The sequence below is a fragment of the Anoplopoma fimbria genome, chromosome 11, assembly GCF_027596085.1.
Source record: "Anoplopoma fimbria isolate UVic2021 breed Golden Eagle Sablefish chromosome 11, Afim_UVic_2022, whole genome shotgun sequence".
NCBI classification, from domain to species: domain Eukaryota; kingdom Metazoa; phylum Chordata; class Actinopteri; order Perciformes; family Anoplopomatidae; genus Anoplopoma; species Anoplopoma fimbria.
The window spans coordinates 16,669,856-16,687,236 of NC_072459.1; the positions used below are offsets into that span (position 1 = coordinate 16,669,856).

General features: G+C 41.1%; 2 protein-coding genes across 3 annotated transcripts in view; one reads left to right on the plus strand and one right to left on the minus strand.

Annotated features, from left to right (window-relative positions):
- Positions 1-4,308, plus strand: part of ap5z1 (adaptor related protein complex 5 subunit zeta 1) — a 7,554-nt gene extending 3,246 nt beyond the window's left edge. For both annotated transcript variants that reach the window (XM_054607789.1, XM_054607790.1), the window contains 11 exons: positions 265-405; positions 591-628; positions 1,114-1,276; positions 1,423-1,601; positions 1,757-1,899; positions 2,089-2,207; positions 2,760-2,887; positions 2,991-3,088; positions 3,221-3,353; positions 3,590-3,804; positions 3,901-4,308. In XM_054607789.1, coding sequence (XP_054463764.1) covers positions 265-405; positions 591-628; positions 1,114-1,276; positions 1,423-1,601; positions 1,757-1,899; positions 2,089-2,207; positions 2,760-2,887; positions 2,991-3,088; positions 3,221-3,353; positions 3,590-3,804; positions 3,901-4,153 — 1,610 coding nt within the window. In that variant the 3' untranslated portion in view covers positions 4,154-4,308. The remainder of the gene's footprint in view (positions 1-264; positions 406-590; positions 629-1,113; positions 1,277-1,422; positions 1,602-1,756; positions 1,900-2,088; positions 2,208-2,759; positions 2,888-2,990; positions 3,089-3,220; positions 3,354-3,589; positions 3,805-3,900) is intronic.
- A 59-nt stretch (positions 4,309-4,367) lies between these two features.
- Positions 4,368-13,689, minus strand: LOC129098706 (monocyte to macrophage differentiation factor 2-like). Its single transcript, XM_054607792.1, has 7 exons — positions 13,371-13,689; positions 9,422-9,503; positions 8,560-8,720; positions 7,814-7,888; positions 7,633-7,734; positions 7,389-7,458; positions 4,368-6,575 (listed from the first exon to the last, which is right to left on the minus strand). The coding sequence occupies exons 1-7, from the start codon at positions 13,397-13,399 to the stop codon at positions 6,375-6,377; spliced, it is 720 nt and encodes a 239-aa protein (XP_054463767.1). The 5' UTR covers positions 13,400-13,689; the 3' UTR covers positions 4,368-6,374.
- Between the last annotated feature and the right edge of the window lie 3,692 nt (positions 13,690-17,381).

Here is a 17,381-nt window from a genome sequence, read left to right on the forward strand (position 1 = left end):
GTTTCTGGTTATAAATCAAAAATTGTCACTAAATCATGTAGTTCTGGAGGCTAAAATGAGAAATCCCTCTTGATTTAAGTTTTTTCTTTCTTTTATTCAACGCATTGGTTGTGATTTATAAAGAAAACATTTCAAATAATTATAACTCCTGTTCTCTGTTCACATTCGGCAACATAAGTTTGAGAATACATCATGCGGAATGTGATGATTTCTCTCAGAAGGTTATGAGTCGTGACCTCTCACTCCTGATCTCCCGCGTTACAGATGACCGGTCGGAGGTGGACGGATCAGTGGTTTCCATGGTTTCAGCGACCTCCTCCTCCAGCCGATTGCTGCCTCCAAAGGAGCGTCTGAGAGAGAAGGCTTTCCAGTACTGTCAACGCCTCATCGAACAGAGCGATCGCAGTGAGTGTGTGGGCGTCAAACTGTGATGTTTGTGGGAGAGAAAAGTTGGTCGCGTAGTTCTAAATCCAGATTTTGAATTAAAAGCTTACAGATAAGGTTGACTTGTATTCTCTTGTATCAGTACATTATATTTCCTCAGTGTAAAGGTATTACAGTTGTAATGTGTGTTCTTCTTTTTGTCTCAGAGGCACACAAAAGGACAGATACAGATCTGCAGAAAGCGGTGAGTGTGTATTTATCATTAGGACTATTGGAATAGATAGAACATTCATACACTCATACTGGTTAGGTTCTGGTATAAACAAGCATCCCCCTCAACATCCGACATGTCCTTAGTGTCCTGTGTATGGGCACTAATCCATTTCAAACACCTTGTGCAGAGACAAGCTGAACTTAACTTACATTAAGGGAAGAAAACACCTTAAATAGTTTTCTGTTTGGTGTATTTTTCTCACTTCTGATACATTATCAATAATAACCGTCGGTAGTGTGAAATAGTGTAGTGTCTCAATATTGCAGTCTCTTCTGTTCCTATGCTTTTACCAAGTCCCTGCACAACTACATTGTAAGGGCTGAATACAATCTAATCCAATATATCGGCGAGCAGAAAGCCCTTGTGGGAAATAATGCTGTATTAATCTCGTAATCCATCAACATTGGAAACCAGATTATTATTTATTATTGCATCTGTCCTGTTTCCTCTCTTAGTGTCTGGTGGAGGCGGTGTGTATCCTCGACTGTGTGTGTGGGGAGGACGCCTCGCTGGTCTTCCGAACGTTCCCGTGCATTAAGGCGCTCTTCGGGCGGCTCAGCTCAGACCTGTCGTTTGCCAGAGTGCTGCTGCCCATAGCTCAGTTCTACCTCAACCATGGTGTGTATTCACATCAGATCACATATGTACATAAACACGAATATGGATTTTAGCATATAAGTTCTTTCACATTGACAGTTCGGTAGCTTTATTCAATAACAACAAAAGCATTCACATTTTTAAACGGTGTACTTGAACCTACCCAGGGGAGATGGCTGCAGTGGATTGTGAGAGTGTGTGGAAGCTGGTGTTTGGCCGATTCCCTGCTGAGCTGTTCAACAACCAACTCCTGGCACACGAGTTTCTACGCTTCCTTCGACTGAACCTCAAAAGCCTACAGCTCCGAGTCCCACAGTACACCCACTCCTTCCCAAACCTGCTGAAGGTAAAAACCTGAGATAACCCATCCATACAGAGCTGTAGAGATCTTTTTGACTGTTGTATACTCTACACATACCTCCTGTAGGCTAGTGAGGAGAACATGTTATACCACATGAGCGATACGCAAGCTTTCTGCTCTTTATCTGTCTGTTTCTGTAGTTCTTAGCATGGGACAGCCCAGCAGTGGTGGATGACTTTGTGGATCTGCTGCCTTCTCTGGTGACAGCTGGAACTGCAGTGGAGCTTCTCCACACTCTGCTGGACCTGCCCTGTCTCTCTGCCACGCTGGTCTTGCAAGTCAGGTGCACTAGACTTCAGAGCAAAAACTCTTTTTAAAAGAAAGTCCAAACTACCGAACAGACTGAATTGACCACCATCTTTACTGGGTGTGTGTGTGTGTGTGTGTGTGTGTGTGTGTGTGTGTGTGTGTGTGTGTGTGTGTGTGTGTGTGTGTGTGTGTGTGTGTGTGTGTGTGTGTGTGTGTGTTGCAGGTCAACTTGTTTGCCCATCTCTGAGCCAGGAGGGCGTGGCCTCCTGTCACTTGATGCATTTCGAAGCCAATCTTATCGAGGGCTTTTCCTCTTCTTGCTTCGAGGGGAAGCAGGCTCAGGTAATCACAGTCACACAATTAATAATAATGGAATAGTTTGACATTTTGGGGATTTTTCATTTTTTTCTTTTGAGGTGCTGGTAGGCAGATGTTGTAACCTTTGGACAGAGCCAGGACAGTTGTTTCTTCATCTTTATGCTAAGCAAGGCTAACTGGCTGCCGGTTGTTGCTTCATATTTACTGTACACGCAAATAAGTATATTTCCTAAAATTCTGAACTATTCCTTTAAAAGACAGTGGTTTATGAAGAATATGTTGTTGTAATATTTGTATATAAGTGAATATTGACAGCTGAGATCGGCTCCAGCAACCCTGTGACCCTTAACTGGATAAGCAGGTTACGGAAAATGAATGAATGAATGAAGTGAATATTTACAATAGTTTTCATAAATCTGATCTAGATATCTATGACATTAGATAGTGTATTTTAATTCTCAAGAAATATTGACTGTCTTTAAGACTATCTATCGTAACAGTAGCTCGGGAAAGCTGCTGGTAAATTTTGGTCTGGAAAAATAACGAATTGAATCACTTTTCTTTCTCGCACCACAGGTGACACAATTGACCGACTTGGCACGCTCCATGAGCTGCTAGCCGAGACTGCTGATTGGCCGAGAGTTGTTCAGTGTGCCCAGACTGTGCCCGTGCTGTTGCATATTTTTTTCAACAAAGTCATTGAGGTAAAGAGATTAAACGTTTAATTCAATTCAAAGTGCAAGAACTGTACATTAGAATGCTGGATGTTTAAATTCAGCTTATAAAAAACCTCTTCTGTATGTGTAGGTAGCTGATGAGAAGCTTTTAGCACATTTGGTTCAAGTGATGCTGGAGAGAAGCAGCCTCCTCCTCAACATCCCAAAATACAATAAAGAGATACACAGGTAAACTAAAATAAACGCAGTAGAGCTAAAGTGTTACTCTGCTGAATGTCTTCATCTCCTCACTTGTTTCCTCCCTCCCTCTCTCTCTCTCTCTCTCTCTCTCTCTCTCTCTCTCTTACTCTCTTTCTGCAGGGTGTTCAGCAGCCACCTGCTGAGGTTGTGTAAGCTCCACCCGTCTCTGGTGGTGGACCAGTCTCACGAGCTGCTGGAGTTCGCTGGAGCCACAGCCAAGGTCTACAGCAAAGAAGAAATCTACACACACGTGGTAATGAAGCTGTATGTGTGTCTGCATAAGACGGAGGGTGGCAGAGAGGAGGATCATGCTGGCTTAAGGATGATTCTCTTTCCTTTGCGTATGTTTTGGATCCTGTTCAAATCTCAGGCTTTAGTCAAATCGCATCATCCTTTCAAGTGTATTGGACTATGGTCAAATATCACAACAAATAAAATGTGCAAAAGAAACCTGACACTGGGATAATATTTAATTATTTTGTTTTTTAGGTGTGGGTGCTGGGAGAATACCTCTCCGTGTCGTGTGACTCTCGCTGCTCCGTGAGGCTCATCACTTCCTGTTTTGAGACGTTGGAGGCCGTGCTGTTTGAGATCACTTCATCTGCCCCGCCCCCTGGGGCAGATTGCCCCGTCCCGAGAGTCGTCACCTCTCTAATGAGCGCGCTGGCTAAGCTGGCGTCACGATCACATGACCTCATACCCAGGTAACAGCCATACACATATATTTTAATAGATTTTTTTTTTCTCACTCATACAGGCAAATGTAATGTCATGTAATTGTGTGTTGATTTCTATTTCAGGGTGTCTCTGTTCCTCTCCAAGCTAAGAACAGTAACCAGAGGTGGGACAGTAGCCTGGTGCTCAGATGAAGAGGACCTTGTTGCCATAGTAACCAGAGGTGAGGAGTTGTGGTCGCTGCTGAAGGCTCCCGGTGTGGCTCAGAGCGTCCTGACCCCACCCCCTCCTGTCACCACGCCCCAGTGGCACAGAGACACCAACATGGCCATGCCCCTGCGACTGAGGGCCCTCACCAACCTCACACACTCACAGTGATACCACACACACATACACACACACACACATACATGCACACTGACCTGCACACAACACATCGTTGTTTTGAATTCGCACTTAGAGATTCCCTCATGAAATGAATCTTTTATGATACTTGCACATTATTTTTGTTAATAAATGACATTATTTGATTGGCACTTGATGTGATGAAACATTTTTGGCAACCACAAAATACACAGACCCCTCCCAGTGTAATATAGTGTCTTTTCTTTAATTCAGTGAAAATACAATTTAACAAAATAGATCATCTGATTTAAAAAAAATAAAAATAAAGACAAAAGCTCACTTCCTGAGTAAGTGCTCCATTTTTCTGTAAAAACAGAAACAGTTTAACTACAAGAGGGTAAGGGAGAACCTGCAATGTGATCTATACAGTGGATGCAGAAGTATAAAAAGTAAGACTGTAAAAGTGGTGTATAACATGCCCATCTGTTAAATCAGTTATATTCTGAGGATTTTAGGAAATTCTTCTGTTGCTGATAGAAAAAGTGCTCAAGTGTGTGAGAGTGAATCACTTAAACAAAACAACTCGCAATCATCGACTTCCAAACAAGATTACCAACGCATACAGCCTTGACAATTTAACATGTGACCCAGAAAACAGTGTTACACTAGCTCTAGATCAGACTTTTTTCATCTTTCAAATAACATCACAGTAAATTATAAGACTTGATTATTTGGCAAATTCAAGACAAATGTAAATCACAGTAGAATCACAAATGGACCACTTCTACTTAGGCCAGTTATCATCAACCGTCGACCTTTATCTGCAAGAAAAGCAGCTCAACTGTTAATTCACATCAGTGCGTCACTCAGCGGATATACAGTGACCTTCTGTCTGCAGGCTGCTTAATGCAGTCAAAGGCTGTGTTCGAGATATCATACTAACCTAGAATTAATACCAAATTTGACGACTTAATTTGATGTATGTAGTGTGGTTCAACTGCATAGTATGTGAATGTAGCATGTATACATGAGCAGAAAGTTCTGAGTATGACGGTTCAATTGCAGATTGGGAGGAAAACAGATAATTAACCGTTGGATAAAATAATTACCAAAGGAGGCAAATTACACGAAGTTACAGTTGAAATGATGTACTGTAGAAAACATATTTAACTCTCAAATATTTAATAATTTAAATTTGCGTTAAAGGGCCAGTATAAGCATTTAGGGGGATTTATTGGCAGAAGTGGAATATAATATTAGTAAGTACCTTTTCGTTTGTTTAAAATTACCTGAAAATAAGAGTCAAGTTTTTGTTAGCTTAGAATGAGATGTTTAAATCTATATGGGGAGTGGATCCTCTTCACAGCGTCCGCTTTGTTGCACTGCCGTATTGCTACAGTAGCCCAGAATGGACAAACCAAACACTGGCTCTAGAGAGGGCCATCCGCCACCATGGATTTCCTACACGCTTTGCTCAAAGGAGAAGTTCCCATTCACGTGTTGTTTGAGTTTACATTAGTTTGAACAGTCTACTGGTAATGGCATAAACCAATTAGTAGTGCAGTGTGCAGTACGTAACGACTAAGTATGAAGTATGTTTGTATGCTATTTCGAACACAGCCTCAGTCAACCTAAACAGTATGTTTGTTTATGAAACCAGTGGAAGCAAGGGTGCTAGAGTACCAGCTCTATATTTTCATACCTTGCCAATGTGTAAAATGGACAAAACTAACATATAGTCGGGGTTAGCACCAATTTAAAGCAATGCCTCTGTGGTAATTTTGGCACTTCACTTATGGTTAGAATATGGAAAGGGTGGAGTTAACTAGCATAGGCTAGTTTAGCAAGTGTAGTCACAGATACTGCATTTTGTGAGTTCTGTTTCTGAGATGTTTAATTAAGGAAATAGTTTGACATTTTAATAGGCTTTTTTGCTGAAGAAGCACATTAGCAAATTGTAAAACTAATCTTTTAACTGAACATGTGTATGTTTGGTCCCGTCAGGCTGAATGTTCACGCATCAGTCTCCTCTTTGATAGTTTAGTGTTTGGTCCCAGGGTTCTGGCCCCAACAGTGGAACATTTCATCTGATCTGCGGCAGTCATTGCTGACTATCGCAATCCCTCCAGGTGTAGCCTCATGATTCAGGTAAGCTGTAGTCCAAACACAGTGGTCTCATGACTTAAAATGTACTTTTTCACAGTCAGTCCGCGTGGTGTGGAACCATGTGGCGATCTCAGGTGAGAGCGGTTAGTCACCTCGATGTCTGCAGCAGCGGCCCAGGTAAGTACAGGTACCTCCAGATGGCGTAATAATGAACGCATGCTCCCGCTGCAACGAAGAGATGCCAGATGGCGTGGGCGAAAGGGACAAGGCCGTCGCTCTTAAAGAAGACCACGCCCACCACATACAAGACCCCTCCCACTGCCAGTTCACACACACCTGCACGCTCCACCTGCAACAGTTCAAGCAGTCTCATAAGTGAAGAGTTGGTGGGGTAAAGAATATAAAGGTAAATCAAACCATGTCTATTTTTAAAGAGCACATTCAACAAAAAAAACAACAATAGTGTTCCAACACTGTTAATGTTTAAAAACTTAATAAATACAAAAGAAAAATAGTTTTGGTGTGGTGGAAGTTAGTATCTGGAAAAACCAAAGAATTTCACATTGTTAATTCTGTGTGTTTTGAATTTTTTTGCCAACTGTTTTCCAAAGAACACTGTTTTTGGTCAAAATGTGAATTAATCTGCAATAGAAATTGTCCCTAACAAATTATTTACTCTATTCACACCTTTTTCAATATTTTTTTCAAAAGAAACAATAACTTCAGAACCAATCAGCTTTAGTAAATTATCTTTTTACAAAAAAATGCTTACAATTATATGTTTCTGATCCATTTAAAAATATTTACATTTTAGCAGGAATGAAGGGGCTTGAGGATGAGAACCACAGATGAGGTAGAAAATTATTGACAGACAGATAAAAGATTAATTGGTTTTGGTCTTTTAATCCATAAGGTTTGAAGATAATAAAAATATAAAGAATATATTACAATATAATAAAATCTTATACCTGAGAACAGTCAAATCTAAATCATACACTTGAGTCTGCAGTGATGTTACAGTAACTAAATGTGGTTTGAAGGTAATGGGCTAAAACAAACCACCTGTTTGATTTCCACACAATAGCAGGAAGCCTGCTGCAGCGGAAGACGCCTCACGAAAGAAAGCACATTTTTTTCTCAGAAGCAGCCTTTTGAAACTTACCATAGACAGGATGACCAAAGCAGGAACTAACCCCATGGCCACATATCCAAACAACTCCACCAGCTTGTACCTGCAGGTAGAAAACAGACGATGTAAAAACACAACACACAATCCTCTGTGTAATTGTTTCTGCTTCAAACAGCAGCCCAGTGTTTGCTGTAAACACTTGAGGACGAGAGTTTGGTTTCAAGTTAATTGTGTTAAACCGGGGACACAAAAAGGACACAAAGACCGGCTGTGTTACCTCTCGTGGAAGAAGAAGACGTACATGGATCCTACGGTAGCCATGACCCATATCAGCCAGCGCATGTGGCACGTCCAGGGCCCCAGCTCCCTCAGCATCAACCTGAGGAGACGCAGCAGGACATTCACTCTCTGAACTGGTTAAATTATCCACACAGACTGTATTTGACTTCTTGACCCACCATGGAGAGTAGGAGGCAGCTATGAAGAAGTAGATGGCCATTCTGTCACACATGTGGAAACGCTGCTCCACCTTCCTGCACACAGACAAAGAGAGAGGGAGCTCATTTTCCGATTCATGACAATGTAGTTTAATCCATAATCTCTAACTATTCAGGTCTGCAGAAAACCCATTCATAAGGAAAGGGATTGAGTTACCTAGGAACTGAAGTTTGTTTCACTACATGGCAGGTTTCCCATTTTAGAAGACAAATTTGGTTGTTGTGCAAACACACACACATTCTCAGATGCAAACGTCCCGTGACCCTGTCCTTCAACACATAAAACAGGGCTTGTTCTGTCTTTTTGGACTACTATGTGTGATATGCCCCAGAGGAGTTGTTTAAGAGTAACATTCTTAGTTATGCAGTGTGAGTGTGTGTTTGACTGTTAACATGTGAGTGAAGGCTTTTTTTAGAGGGTGTGAGCTGAAGTTCATGTGAAGTATTTTCATTAGCAGGCCACATCTGTCGTGTGCTCCCTGGCCCTTCTGGCTCTGTCATAATTAACAAACTGTACGTCTGAGTGTGATGTAAATGTCTACTGGAGCAGCACATAAACACACAAATATGCACATCTGCCAAATCCCTACCAGAGTTTTTTTCTGCTACACACACACACACACACACACACACACACACACACACACACACACACACACACACACACACACACACACGCACACACGCACACACGCACGGACACACACCGGAGATGGCTGATTTTCCAAGCAGCAGTGTGGAAGAGTGTTGAGGTGACAAACAGGCCGGTGAGACCGCTCCCGTAGAGCCAGGCAGCCACGCGATGCCATTGGTCCACAGACAGGAACAAGAGCACAGACCCGCCCACCAGGCTGGGAAGAATCCACAACTAGAAAAGATAAGAAAGAAATTTGCTTATTTGCGAGTTTGAGTTTGATACCACTCTCATGTATGCATGCTAATTCATGAATGCTGTTTCCAGTCTTGATGCTAAACTAAGCTAAGCTATCCGTCCGCTGGCTGTAGCTTCACATTGAGACTGAGATTGGTATCAGTGTCCTCATCCAACTCTCGGCAAAAGTTTATTTCCCAAAACATCAAACTAATAATAATTATTATTATTATTATTACTCCTTTAATCCATTCTGTATCTAGTATGGGTGAATATGTTACTTGATGTTTGTGGGATACACTGCACTGTTTAAGTGAATGAATGGATGAATGAATAAATGAATGAAAGAATGGAATGATAAAATCCCAAGCCCATTTGAGGCTTTACAGTCATTACGGACATGTTTTCTCTCTGTTTCCTTCATGTCCGTCCGTCTGTTTCATTCACTTTCTGTTCGAGGCGGAAGCGCACAGGGATTACAGCAGATTAGAGAAAGCTACAGGCTGAATCACAGATTAAAGCCTCTATTGCACGGCCAAAAAATCATCCGTATTCCACCTCATTCTTCGCAATTCTCTCCATCTTTTCAGAGGCTTCTCGGAACTGACAGACTCACCAAAGAGAGAGTGAACTAGAAAAAACTTAGAGAAGCTCACTTTTACTCTGAAAGTGTATTTCTGTATGTCTGTTTGGCTCACCCCATGTGTGGCACAGTTTGCAGCATGTTCATATTCAGTGGGCTGGTATCTCTTACTGGCTGGGACCCTGCAGTTCATGAACCTGAGGGAGGTGAGGGAGGTGGGGGAGGCGGAGTGAGAGAGACAAAAAGAGGGGAGAGATGGGGGGGAGTGTTCAGGCAATGAATGCAGATCTAGAGGCAAAACAAGGTACTGCTTTATTAGTTAATAAGTTACTGTGTGCTAAACCCACGAAGGCCAATGTGTGTGTGTGTGTGTGTGTGTGTGTGTGTGTGTGTGTGTGTGTGTGTGTGTGTGTGTGTGTGTGTGTGTGTGTGTGTGTGTGTGTGTGTGTGTGTGTGTGTGTGTGTGTGTGTGTGTGTGTGTGATGGTCATTCTTGGAGGATTTACAGGTCTCTAATCCACATCACGTTGTCTGAATTTTAGTGTGCCTCATCGTTGCTGGGGCAACCGTACACGTCGCTATGGTCACCAGTGATGTCAGTGGCTGTACTCCAACAACAGGATACCACTAACCACTAACCATTAACTATATTTGCATTTGCATTTTTTGTTATGTTGCCATATACTACTGAGAAATATACTGTGTGTGTGTGTGTGTGTGTGTGTGTGTGTGTGTGTGTGTGTGTGTGTGTGTGTGTGTGTGTGTGTGTGTGTGTGTGTGTGTGTGTGTGTGTGTGTGTGTGCGTGTGTGTGCGTGTGCGTGTGTGTGCGTGCTGTGTAGGCTATTTAATCAGTAGCAAATCTCTCAATCCCAGTTTACAGGAAAAAACACATCTGGAGATGTTACGAAACCACATTTTATACGACTAGATGCACACACACAACACACACACACAAACAAGCACACACACATACTAACGGCACACACGCAGAATAATTTGAACGCAGCCTCTCGTGCAGGGCCACAGGTGTGTTTGCGTCGGTCAGCTGTGTTATGTGATTACACATTTAGGCCGACGCCGCCTCATCACATGCACACACAGATATCACGCCTCATCCAACACACACACACACACACACACACACACACACACACACACACACACACACACACACACACACACACACACACACACACACACACACACACACACACACACACACACACACACACACCTTCCATAGCTGTTTGTTGTTGTAAGAGTCTGTTAACTGTTAATTCTACACAGGGGAGGAGGAAGTGAATCAGGAGAAGAAGAACCAGACAAACCGACGCCATCACTTTCCAGAACCCTCCAATTAAAGTCTATAAAACACCTGATTACCAAAACACTCCTGGTAATGAAGCTGACATCTGGAAAAAAAGTCCCAACCTTTCAAGCTGCAACCATTTTTGTGAAAGAGTGACTTCTATATTATTCAATTCAATTAAATTCAGTTTATTTTGTATAGCCCAGAATCACAAATTACAAATTTGCCTCAGAGGGCTTTACAATCTGTGCACATGCGACATCCTCTGTCCTTCCCTCACATCGGCACAGGAAAAACTCCCCTAAAAAACCCCTTTAACAGGGAGAAAAAAGGAAGAAACCTATGGGAGAACGACAGAGGAGGGATCCTTCTCCCAGGATGGACATTGACTAGAAACAAGTTAGAATAGTCTCTGAGATCACAAGATCATTTTTTTCTGCAGTAAAAAGAAACCTAGTTAAGACGTCATTATGTGATAAAAGGCATCATATCTACATTTAGAGTACACGCTACATATCTGACTTTATAATGGATACATTTTATTTCATGGTTCTGCACATGGGATATTTTGATAACAAATTTCAACTTTAAAAAATGTTATGTGTGCCTGCGGTTTGGTGGACAGGAAAATAACTAGAAAATAAAATCTATTGGTCAACCTTCTTTATGTTAGAGCTTGAGGGTGCGTGTGTTTGTGCTCTCACCACCAGAACCCTCATAACAAGAATGTGGTATGTTTTCCTGTTGTGGGTCAGGCTGCTGGTAAAAAGGCATCAGGGCTCTCTAATGCTCAAACAACATCTGTCTTTCACACACAACCTCCACAAACACGCACACTCTTTTCCATATATCTCGTCTGTTAGGTTTTTTGCTCATTACAGAGTCATTACATCAGTCTGACTCACTTTACTGCTTTGAAAATACTTTTCAAGGCTTCCTATCAGTTTAGTATTATATTACAGACTTTTTTCACCTTTTTTAAAAAGTGCTGAGTTCCAAATTCAGAGCATATCTGTTGTCTCCACATGGCTCTCAACAAGGCAACAGCTAGGCCCGCGGTTCGCAAACAGCGCTAACAAACATCCGCCGTACGAGCACAGGTCAGAGTGGTGCTGTTAAAATAGCTAGTGGGGAACACACACTAGCCGGCCCATCATTGAAAACAAAGCACAGAAAATAAGATTATAACACACACAGAGGGAGGGTGATATTTCTCTGCTCAGGTGGAAATAACTCCACTATATCTGTACATAGTAATTAGTTGTTTGCTACTATATTAATGCTCTGAATTTTAAATTTAGCAGCTTTAAAAGTTCTGCTCATGTAGGAATGTCTGTATGTTTCCTTCTGCAAATATCAGTAAATAAACTTGTGTCACATGCTCTATCACTCTCAACATGTAATCAACATTAAATAAACATTTAGTAACATTAGACTATTGCATGTCTGCCATTCCTTTAGTTTTCCCCTGCAGTTCCACAGGCCGTGCCAAGTGCATAACAAGAGAGCAGGTTTTTTTTCCGAGCACTGTTGCGGTATTGTAGGGATATCAATGGACCTGAATGTAGCACTCTGATGTCCTCTAATCGGTTATGACAGAGCTCTGTGTGTGTGTGTGTGTGTGTGTGTGTGTGTGTGTGTGTGTGTGTGTGTGTGTGTGTGTGTGTGTCTGTGTGTGTAGTGAACTGAAATGACGGGATAGAGATTCACAGGCTCTGATCAGAGAGAGCATTGTTGTCCTCATCAGCACACTATTCTTTCTCTTTTCTCTCTTTCATGTACTGAGATTATGACTTTGTTTTTTTTGTTGTTCTTGTGCTCACGTGTGTGTCATATGGTTTGGATATATATGTTCGTCATGTGTGTGGCGTGATTTTAACCTCACAAAGCGAGGGTTTTCCATGTTACAAAAGCCCATTACAGCACATTCCATACATTAATAGGATCGGTTGCATCTAAGAGGATCAGAACTTTTGGATCATGGTGGGATAATGTACACTAAAGGAATGTGTGTGTGTGTGTGTGTGTTTGTGATTGTTTGTGTACACACTCTCTGTAACTCCAGGGCTATTCCTTTTACAACTAAGATTAATTTCACCTCCTCTGGGACTCAAACTCTGGTTCTCACGATGATCGTCCTCTCCCACACACACACATACACACACGCACAAACACACAGACACACACAGGAAGAAATACACAGACATGGAGACTAACTGCCAGATGAATGCACTCAAGCTGAATTCAATGTGATATACTGTAAACTGCTGTGTATGCGATGCCATGTCCCGTGAAACGCAGGAGCAAATGATACAAAAAGCTCACTACTGCTGAGCTAGAGCCATTAAAGGAACCTGAACAGCAGAGAGATGGTTGGGAACATAGATGTAGAAGAACTGTGGAGTGAGAAATAAAGTGATTCGATGGTGAAACTGAAAATGAAATCATGCATATTTCAGGCCGTTTTGGTACTTCATGAAAGTAATGGTGACCAAGCTTGTTGCTTCTCTCTTCATCTCTCTCTGACAAACACACACACACACACACACACACACACACACACACACACACACACACACACACACACACACACACACACACACACACACTAATCTATAATCTATAACATCCCTTGTCCCTGTGCCAGCGCGTCAGTTCGCATGGATGCACAGGATGTGTCACACATGAAAAACATGCTGCAAGATTTTAGCAGTCAAACTTTCCTGTGAATTTATATAAATAAATAAAAAAATACCTTCCAAATTTTGTCCTCTTAAAGTCCATCTCGTGCGTTGTGGCTCTGTGCACGCGCGCGCGTTGGTGCGCTCTATTTACCAACAGCACACCAGCGAGCGTCGTCTCTCCTCCTACGGATCCCCCATTCCGGATGTCCCACAGCCGCACGTCCAAACATAAACACAAAAAAGTCCAACAGGAACATCGACCTGCAGAGTCAACAACAACTACACGACTTTATCTCAAGTGTCGGGACATCTCCGATGGGGGAAAACAGCGAGCCATCCCGCTGGGAACAGAGGAGGCGACGTGTGAGGGGAAACTGTGCAGAGTTTTGTTCCGAGTCTCAGATGTGTTTGCAGGATGTTCCGCGGGACTGGGTTTGTAACCCCTCCTCCCCCCTCCTCCCCTCCCCTTTCCCCTATCCAGGCCGATGATAACACGCCAGCAAACAGCAACAGCTCCCCGCACCACAACAACTCACTCCCCTGCCTCTGATTTGAATGTTTTTGGATCATAATCTAAAAGAAAATACAGAGAATGCAACACAGGTGTACAACTTGACCAATTTATTATAAAATATTGTCGTGGGTGAGAAAATAATGCAAACACATTTTGTCAGCTGTTTTCAGCAGGATTTCAGAAGTCCAAGGTTTCTGAAACGCACCTCTGACCCCCTTGGAGAACACAAAAAAATATGTTTCTCATTATTTGGATTCTTAATTTTTAATTTTGCTGTCAACTGTTTAATGATGTTTTCTGCTGGAAAGTGATTTTTACATGTATTTAAATACTTCAGTAGAAGTACAATTTTTATGTTGTAAGTTAGTATTGTGCTTTTTACTCTGCTATTCATCTGACAGTTTAGTTAATATATAATAGTTACTTTTCAGATTAAGACTTAACAATATGTCATAAGTAATGATACATTTATGAAATACAACACATTGTTTAAGATTAAACCAGTGGTTCTCAACATTATTGTTGATGAGTTGTTAGAGTGATTCCACTTTTAAACTTCTCATATGGTTTCATTTAAATAACTGTTCATGGTCAAAAAGTGTTGTTTTTTTAACAGAATACTTAACAGGAAAAACAAAGATTGCTGAAAGGTAGAAAATTAAAAAACATAATTTGGTGTAACTTTGCCTTGTTTCCTCTCACACCGGTCATCTCACAACCCCTCTGATTTATATTGTGACTTTGCTACAACTTTAAAACGCTGCTTTTACAATAATGCGTAACAATCGTTATTGTAATCTATAATATATCAGTCATAGGGGGCATGTTTCTGCAGAAAAAGTCATTTTTTTTACTTTGGTATATGTTGTTGATAATGTACTTTTACTTCAGAGGAACTTTTAATGAAGGACTACCAGCAATGAGGTGTTTTCTTTTTATTTCCTAAATTCCCTGCCTACTCCAACCTGTCAGAAATAAACAGGTGGAGTCCTGTATTTATTTATTAGCCTACAAGTGGTGAAATGTAAATATTATTTGCACAAAACATTTATGATTCAGCCTGTAAAATCCCCTCAAAGTGTTAGTTTTTTTTTTATAGAATGGAAGCTCCCATTCCAGGTTCCTAACAGCCCAGTATTTCCCCAAAAATAAAGATGTATGGTCTTGCATTCCAACACATTCTCTCACCAATGCGTCAAAAAATGCAATCCTAAACCTAAAAAGTAAATGATTTAACATGTCATAGGGTTCAGTCTCAAACACGGCTGTAGCAGTATATTGGTATTCCAACAGATATGGTTAATCTTTGTAGCAGTGTTTTGTTCCCTCGCGCTAAATTAAATTTTGCAGATCCACTCATGCTTCCCTTTCACATAACACACGCGCTCCAACTGAATGGAAAATTAAATATTACCCAACAATAACTGTGGCCAGCAAAGGCCCTTTGTGGCACTGTGCAGCAGCTGTGTGACACAGAACAGATACATTATGCAAACACACACACACGCACAGGCATCCAAACAAGTTTCCAACAGAAACGTGTTACGAGTACTGTTTAGAGATAAGATTCAAAACATCAATGACAGTGGCCAGACAAGCATATTTGTACAGCGCATGGGCTATTCCTACAACACTGTGGGTACAACTAACACTGTGCATGTAAATATGTAGATCAGAGTAATAAACGTTAAAAAAATTACAGCAGGTAGACTGACTTCATATTGAAGCCATAAACCATACATAAAATATATATATTCCTGCTGGGACTTATAGTATATAAGTGTATATACCCAATGTATATTTTCTGTGTGTAACCATCATAGCGTCGTATTATTATCATCCAAAAAAAGTTAACCTTTTCTCTTCAAGCTGGATATGCAGCTTTCCCTTCTATTTCACAAACCCCGCCTCTGTCTCTCCGTCCGTCATGTTTATTTGGAGGCTCCGGCTTGTGTAAACCAAAGGCCAGTACACAGTGTGTTGGAGCTTTGCCTCTGCTGACAGACCTCTATTGGAGGGGCTGACACGCGGCCCCTGAAAACAGTAAACTGGACCAAAGGACACAGCTGGCACAGAATCACGACCACACAGGAGCAAACAAAGAGCCTTCTGATTAACTAAACGGATGGAGTCACTGTGGTCTTCCTACAGAGGAAATGTCATGATAAATGTGTCTGTGATGCTCTTTAGTTGACCTCTGTTCTGCTTAATAGTGCTTTAATAAAGGATTAAGTACACTCAGGTTTATCATTCAGAGAATACTCTACTTTGACATTTAGTTACTGAACTCATGCAACGTTGGGTTAAATTAACATCATCGCTGCTAACGACAACAGAGACATTTTCATTAGGCAAAAAACAGTGGTTTAAAGAAACAAAGTACCTTTACTCAAGTACTGTTCTTATACAATCTCATGCAACTTTATACTTCTACTCCTCTGCATTTTGGATACAAATATTGTACTTTGTACTACAATAAATTGATATGACAACATTAGATCTAAATGATTAATACAAATATAAATCTACTTGTAAATTATGATGTATTACTATTGATAAAGCTGCCCAGTAGTATATGAAGTACTTCAAATGAGCCCCACCTCTAGCAGCTGCAACATTCAAATGATGATCACATAAATACATCATTAAATTATAATCCAGTAATATATCATAATACATATATCGTTGGGAAATGGGCTCCTTATGATACTTTTGCTTTTGGTACTTTAAGTATATTATAACGCTAATACTTTTACCCTAGTAAGATTTTGAATGCAGGAGTTTTTACACAGAATTGTTTGCACTGCAATACCTTTACTTGAGTAAAATATCTGAATACTTCTTCCACCACTGGCTACTAGTTCATAAAGATGGATTCCCAGTGCAGCTGAGCATTTATAGTTTTCTCACCTTTGATCATTTTTTGTCTTGCTTTCTTTCCTTTTGTTAAACTTGTGCCAACTAGCTGATCGTGTTACTACTCTAAATCAATTAGTTGTTCTATGGGATCCTCTCACAGGGTGAGCAGCTGTCTGCGGAATCTGTCTCTGACTTTATGAAGTTATCATTTTGAATAATTTGTATGGTTCACAATAACTCTCTGACATGCTCAGACTTACACCTGAAACTACAATGAAACGAGTACGGGGAAACAGAAACTGTGACTCACACCCAAAATTACTCAGTGACACACATCAGATCACTAACCATTTCCTTCTCATCCCACGCCTCATCCTATGCCTATATACAGTATGTGTGTGTGTGTGTGTGTGTGTGTGTGTGTGTGTGTGTGTGTGTGTGTGTGTGTGTGTGCATGTGTGTGTGTGTCTGTGTGTGTGTTATTTGTTAATGTAATTTACCCTTGTTCAATAGAATATTAGTAAATTCAAAAGCAGGAGGATGTGCTGTTTTTAGAGATATCTAACTCATTATACCAGAGCGGTACAACAGAAAGACATGAGTGACTCAACTGTTATTTTTTGCAGTGACAGAAAATGCACTGAAAGAACAGAGCAAGTTTACAGTACAGTTTTGTCTCTTCATATAAAAACAGTCGGCTATATTTAGA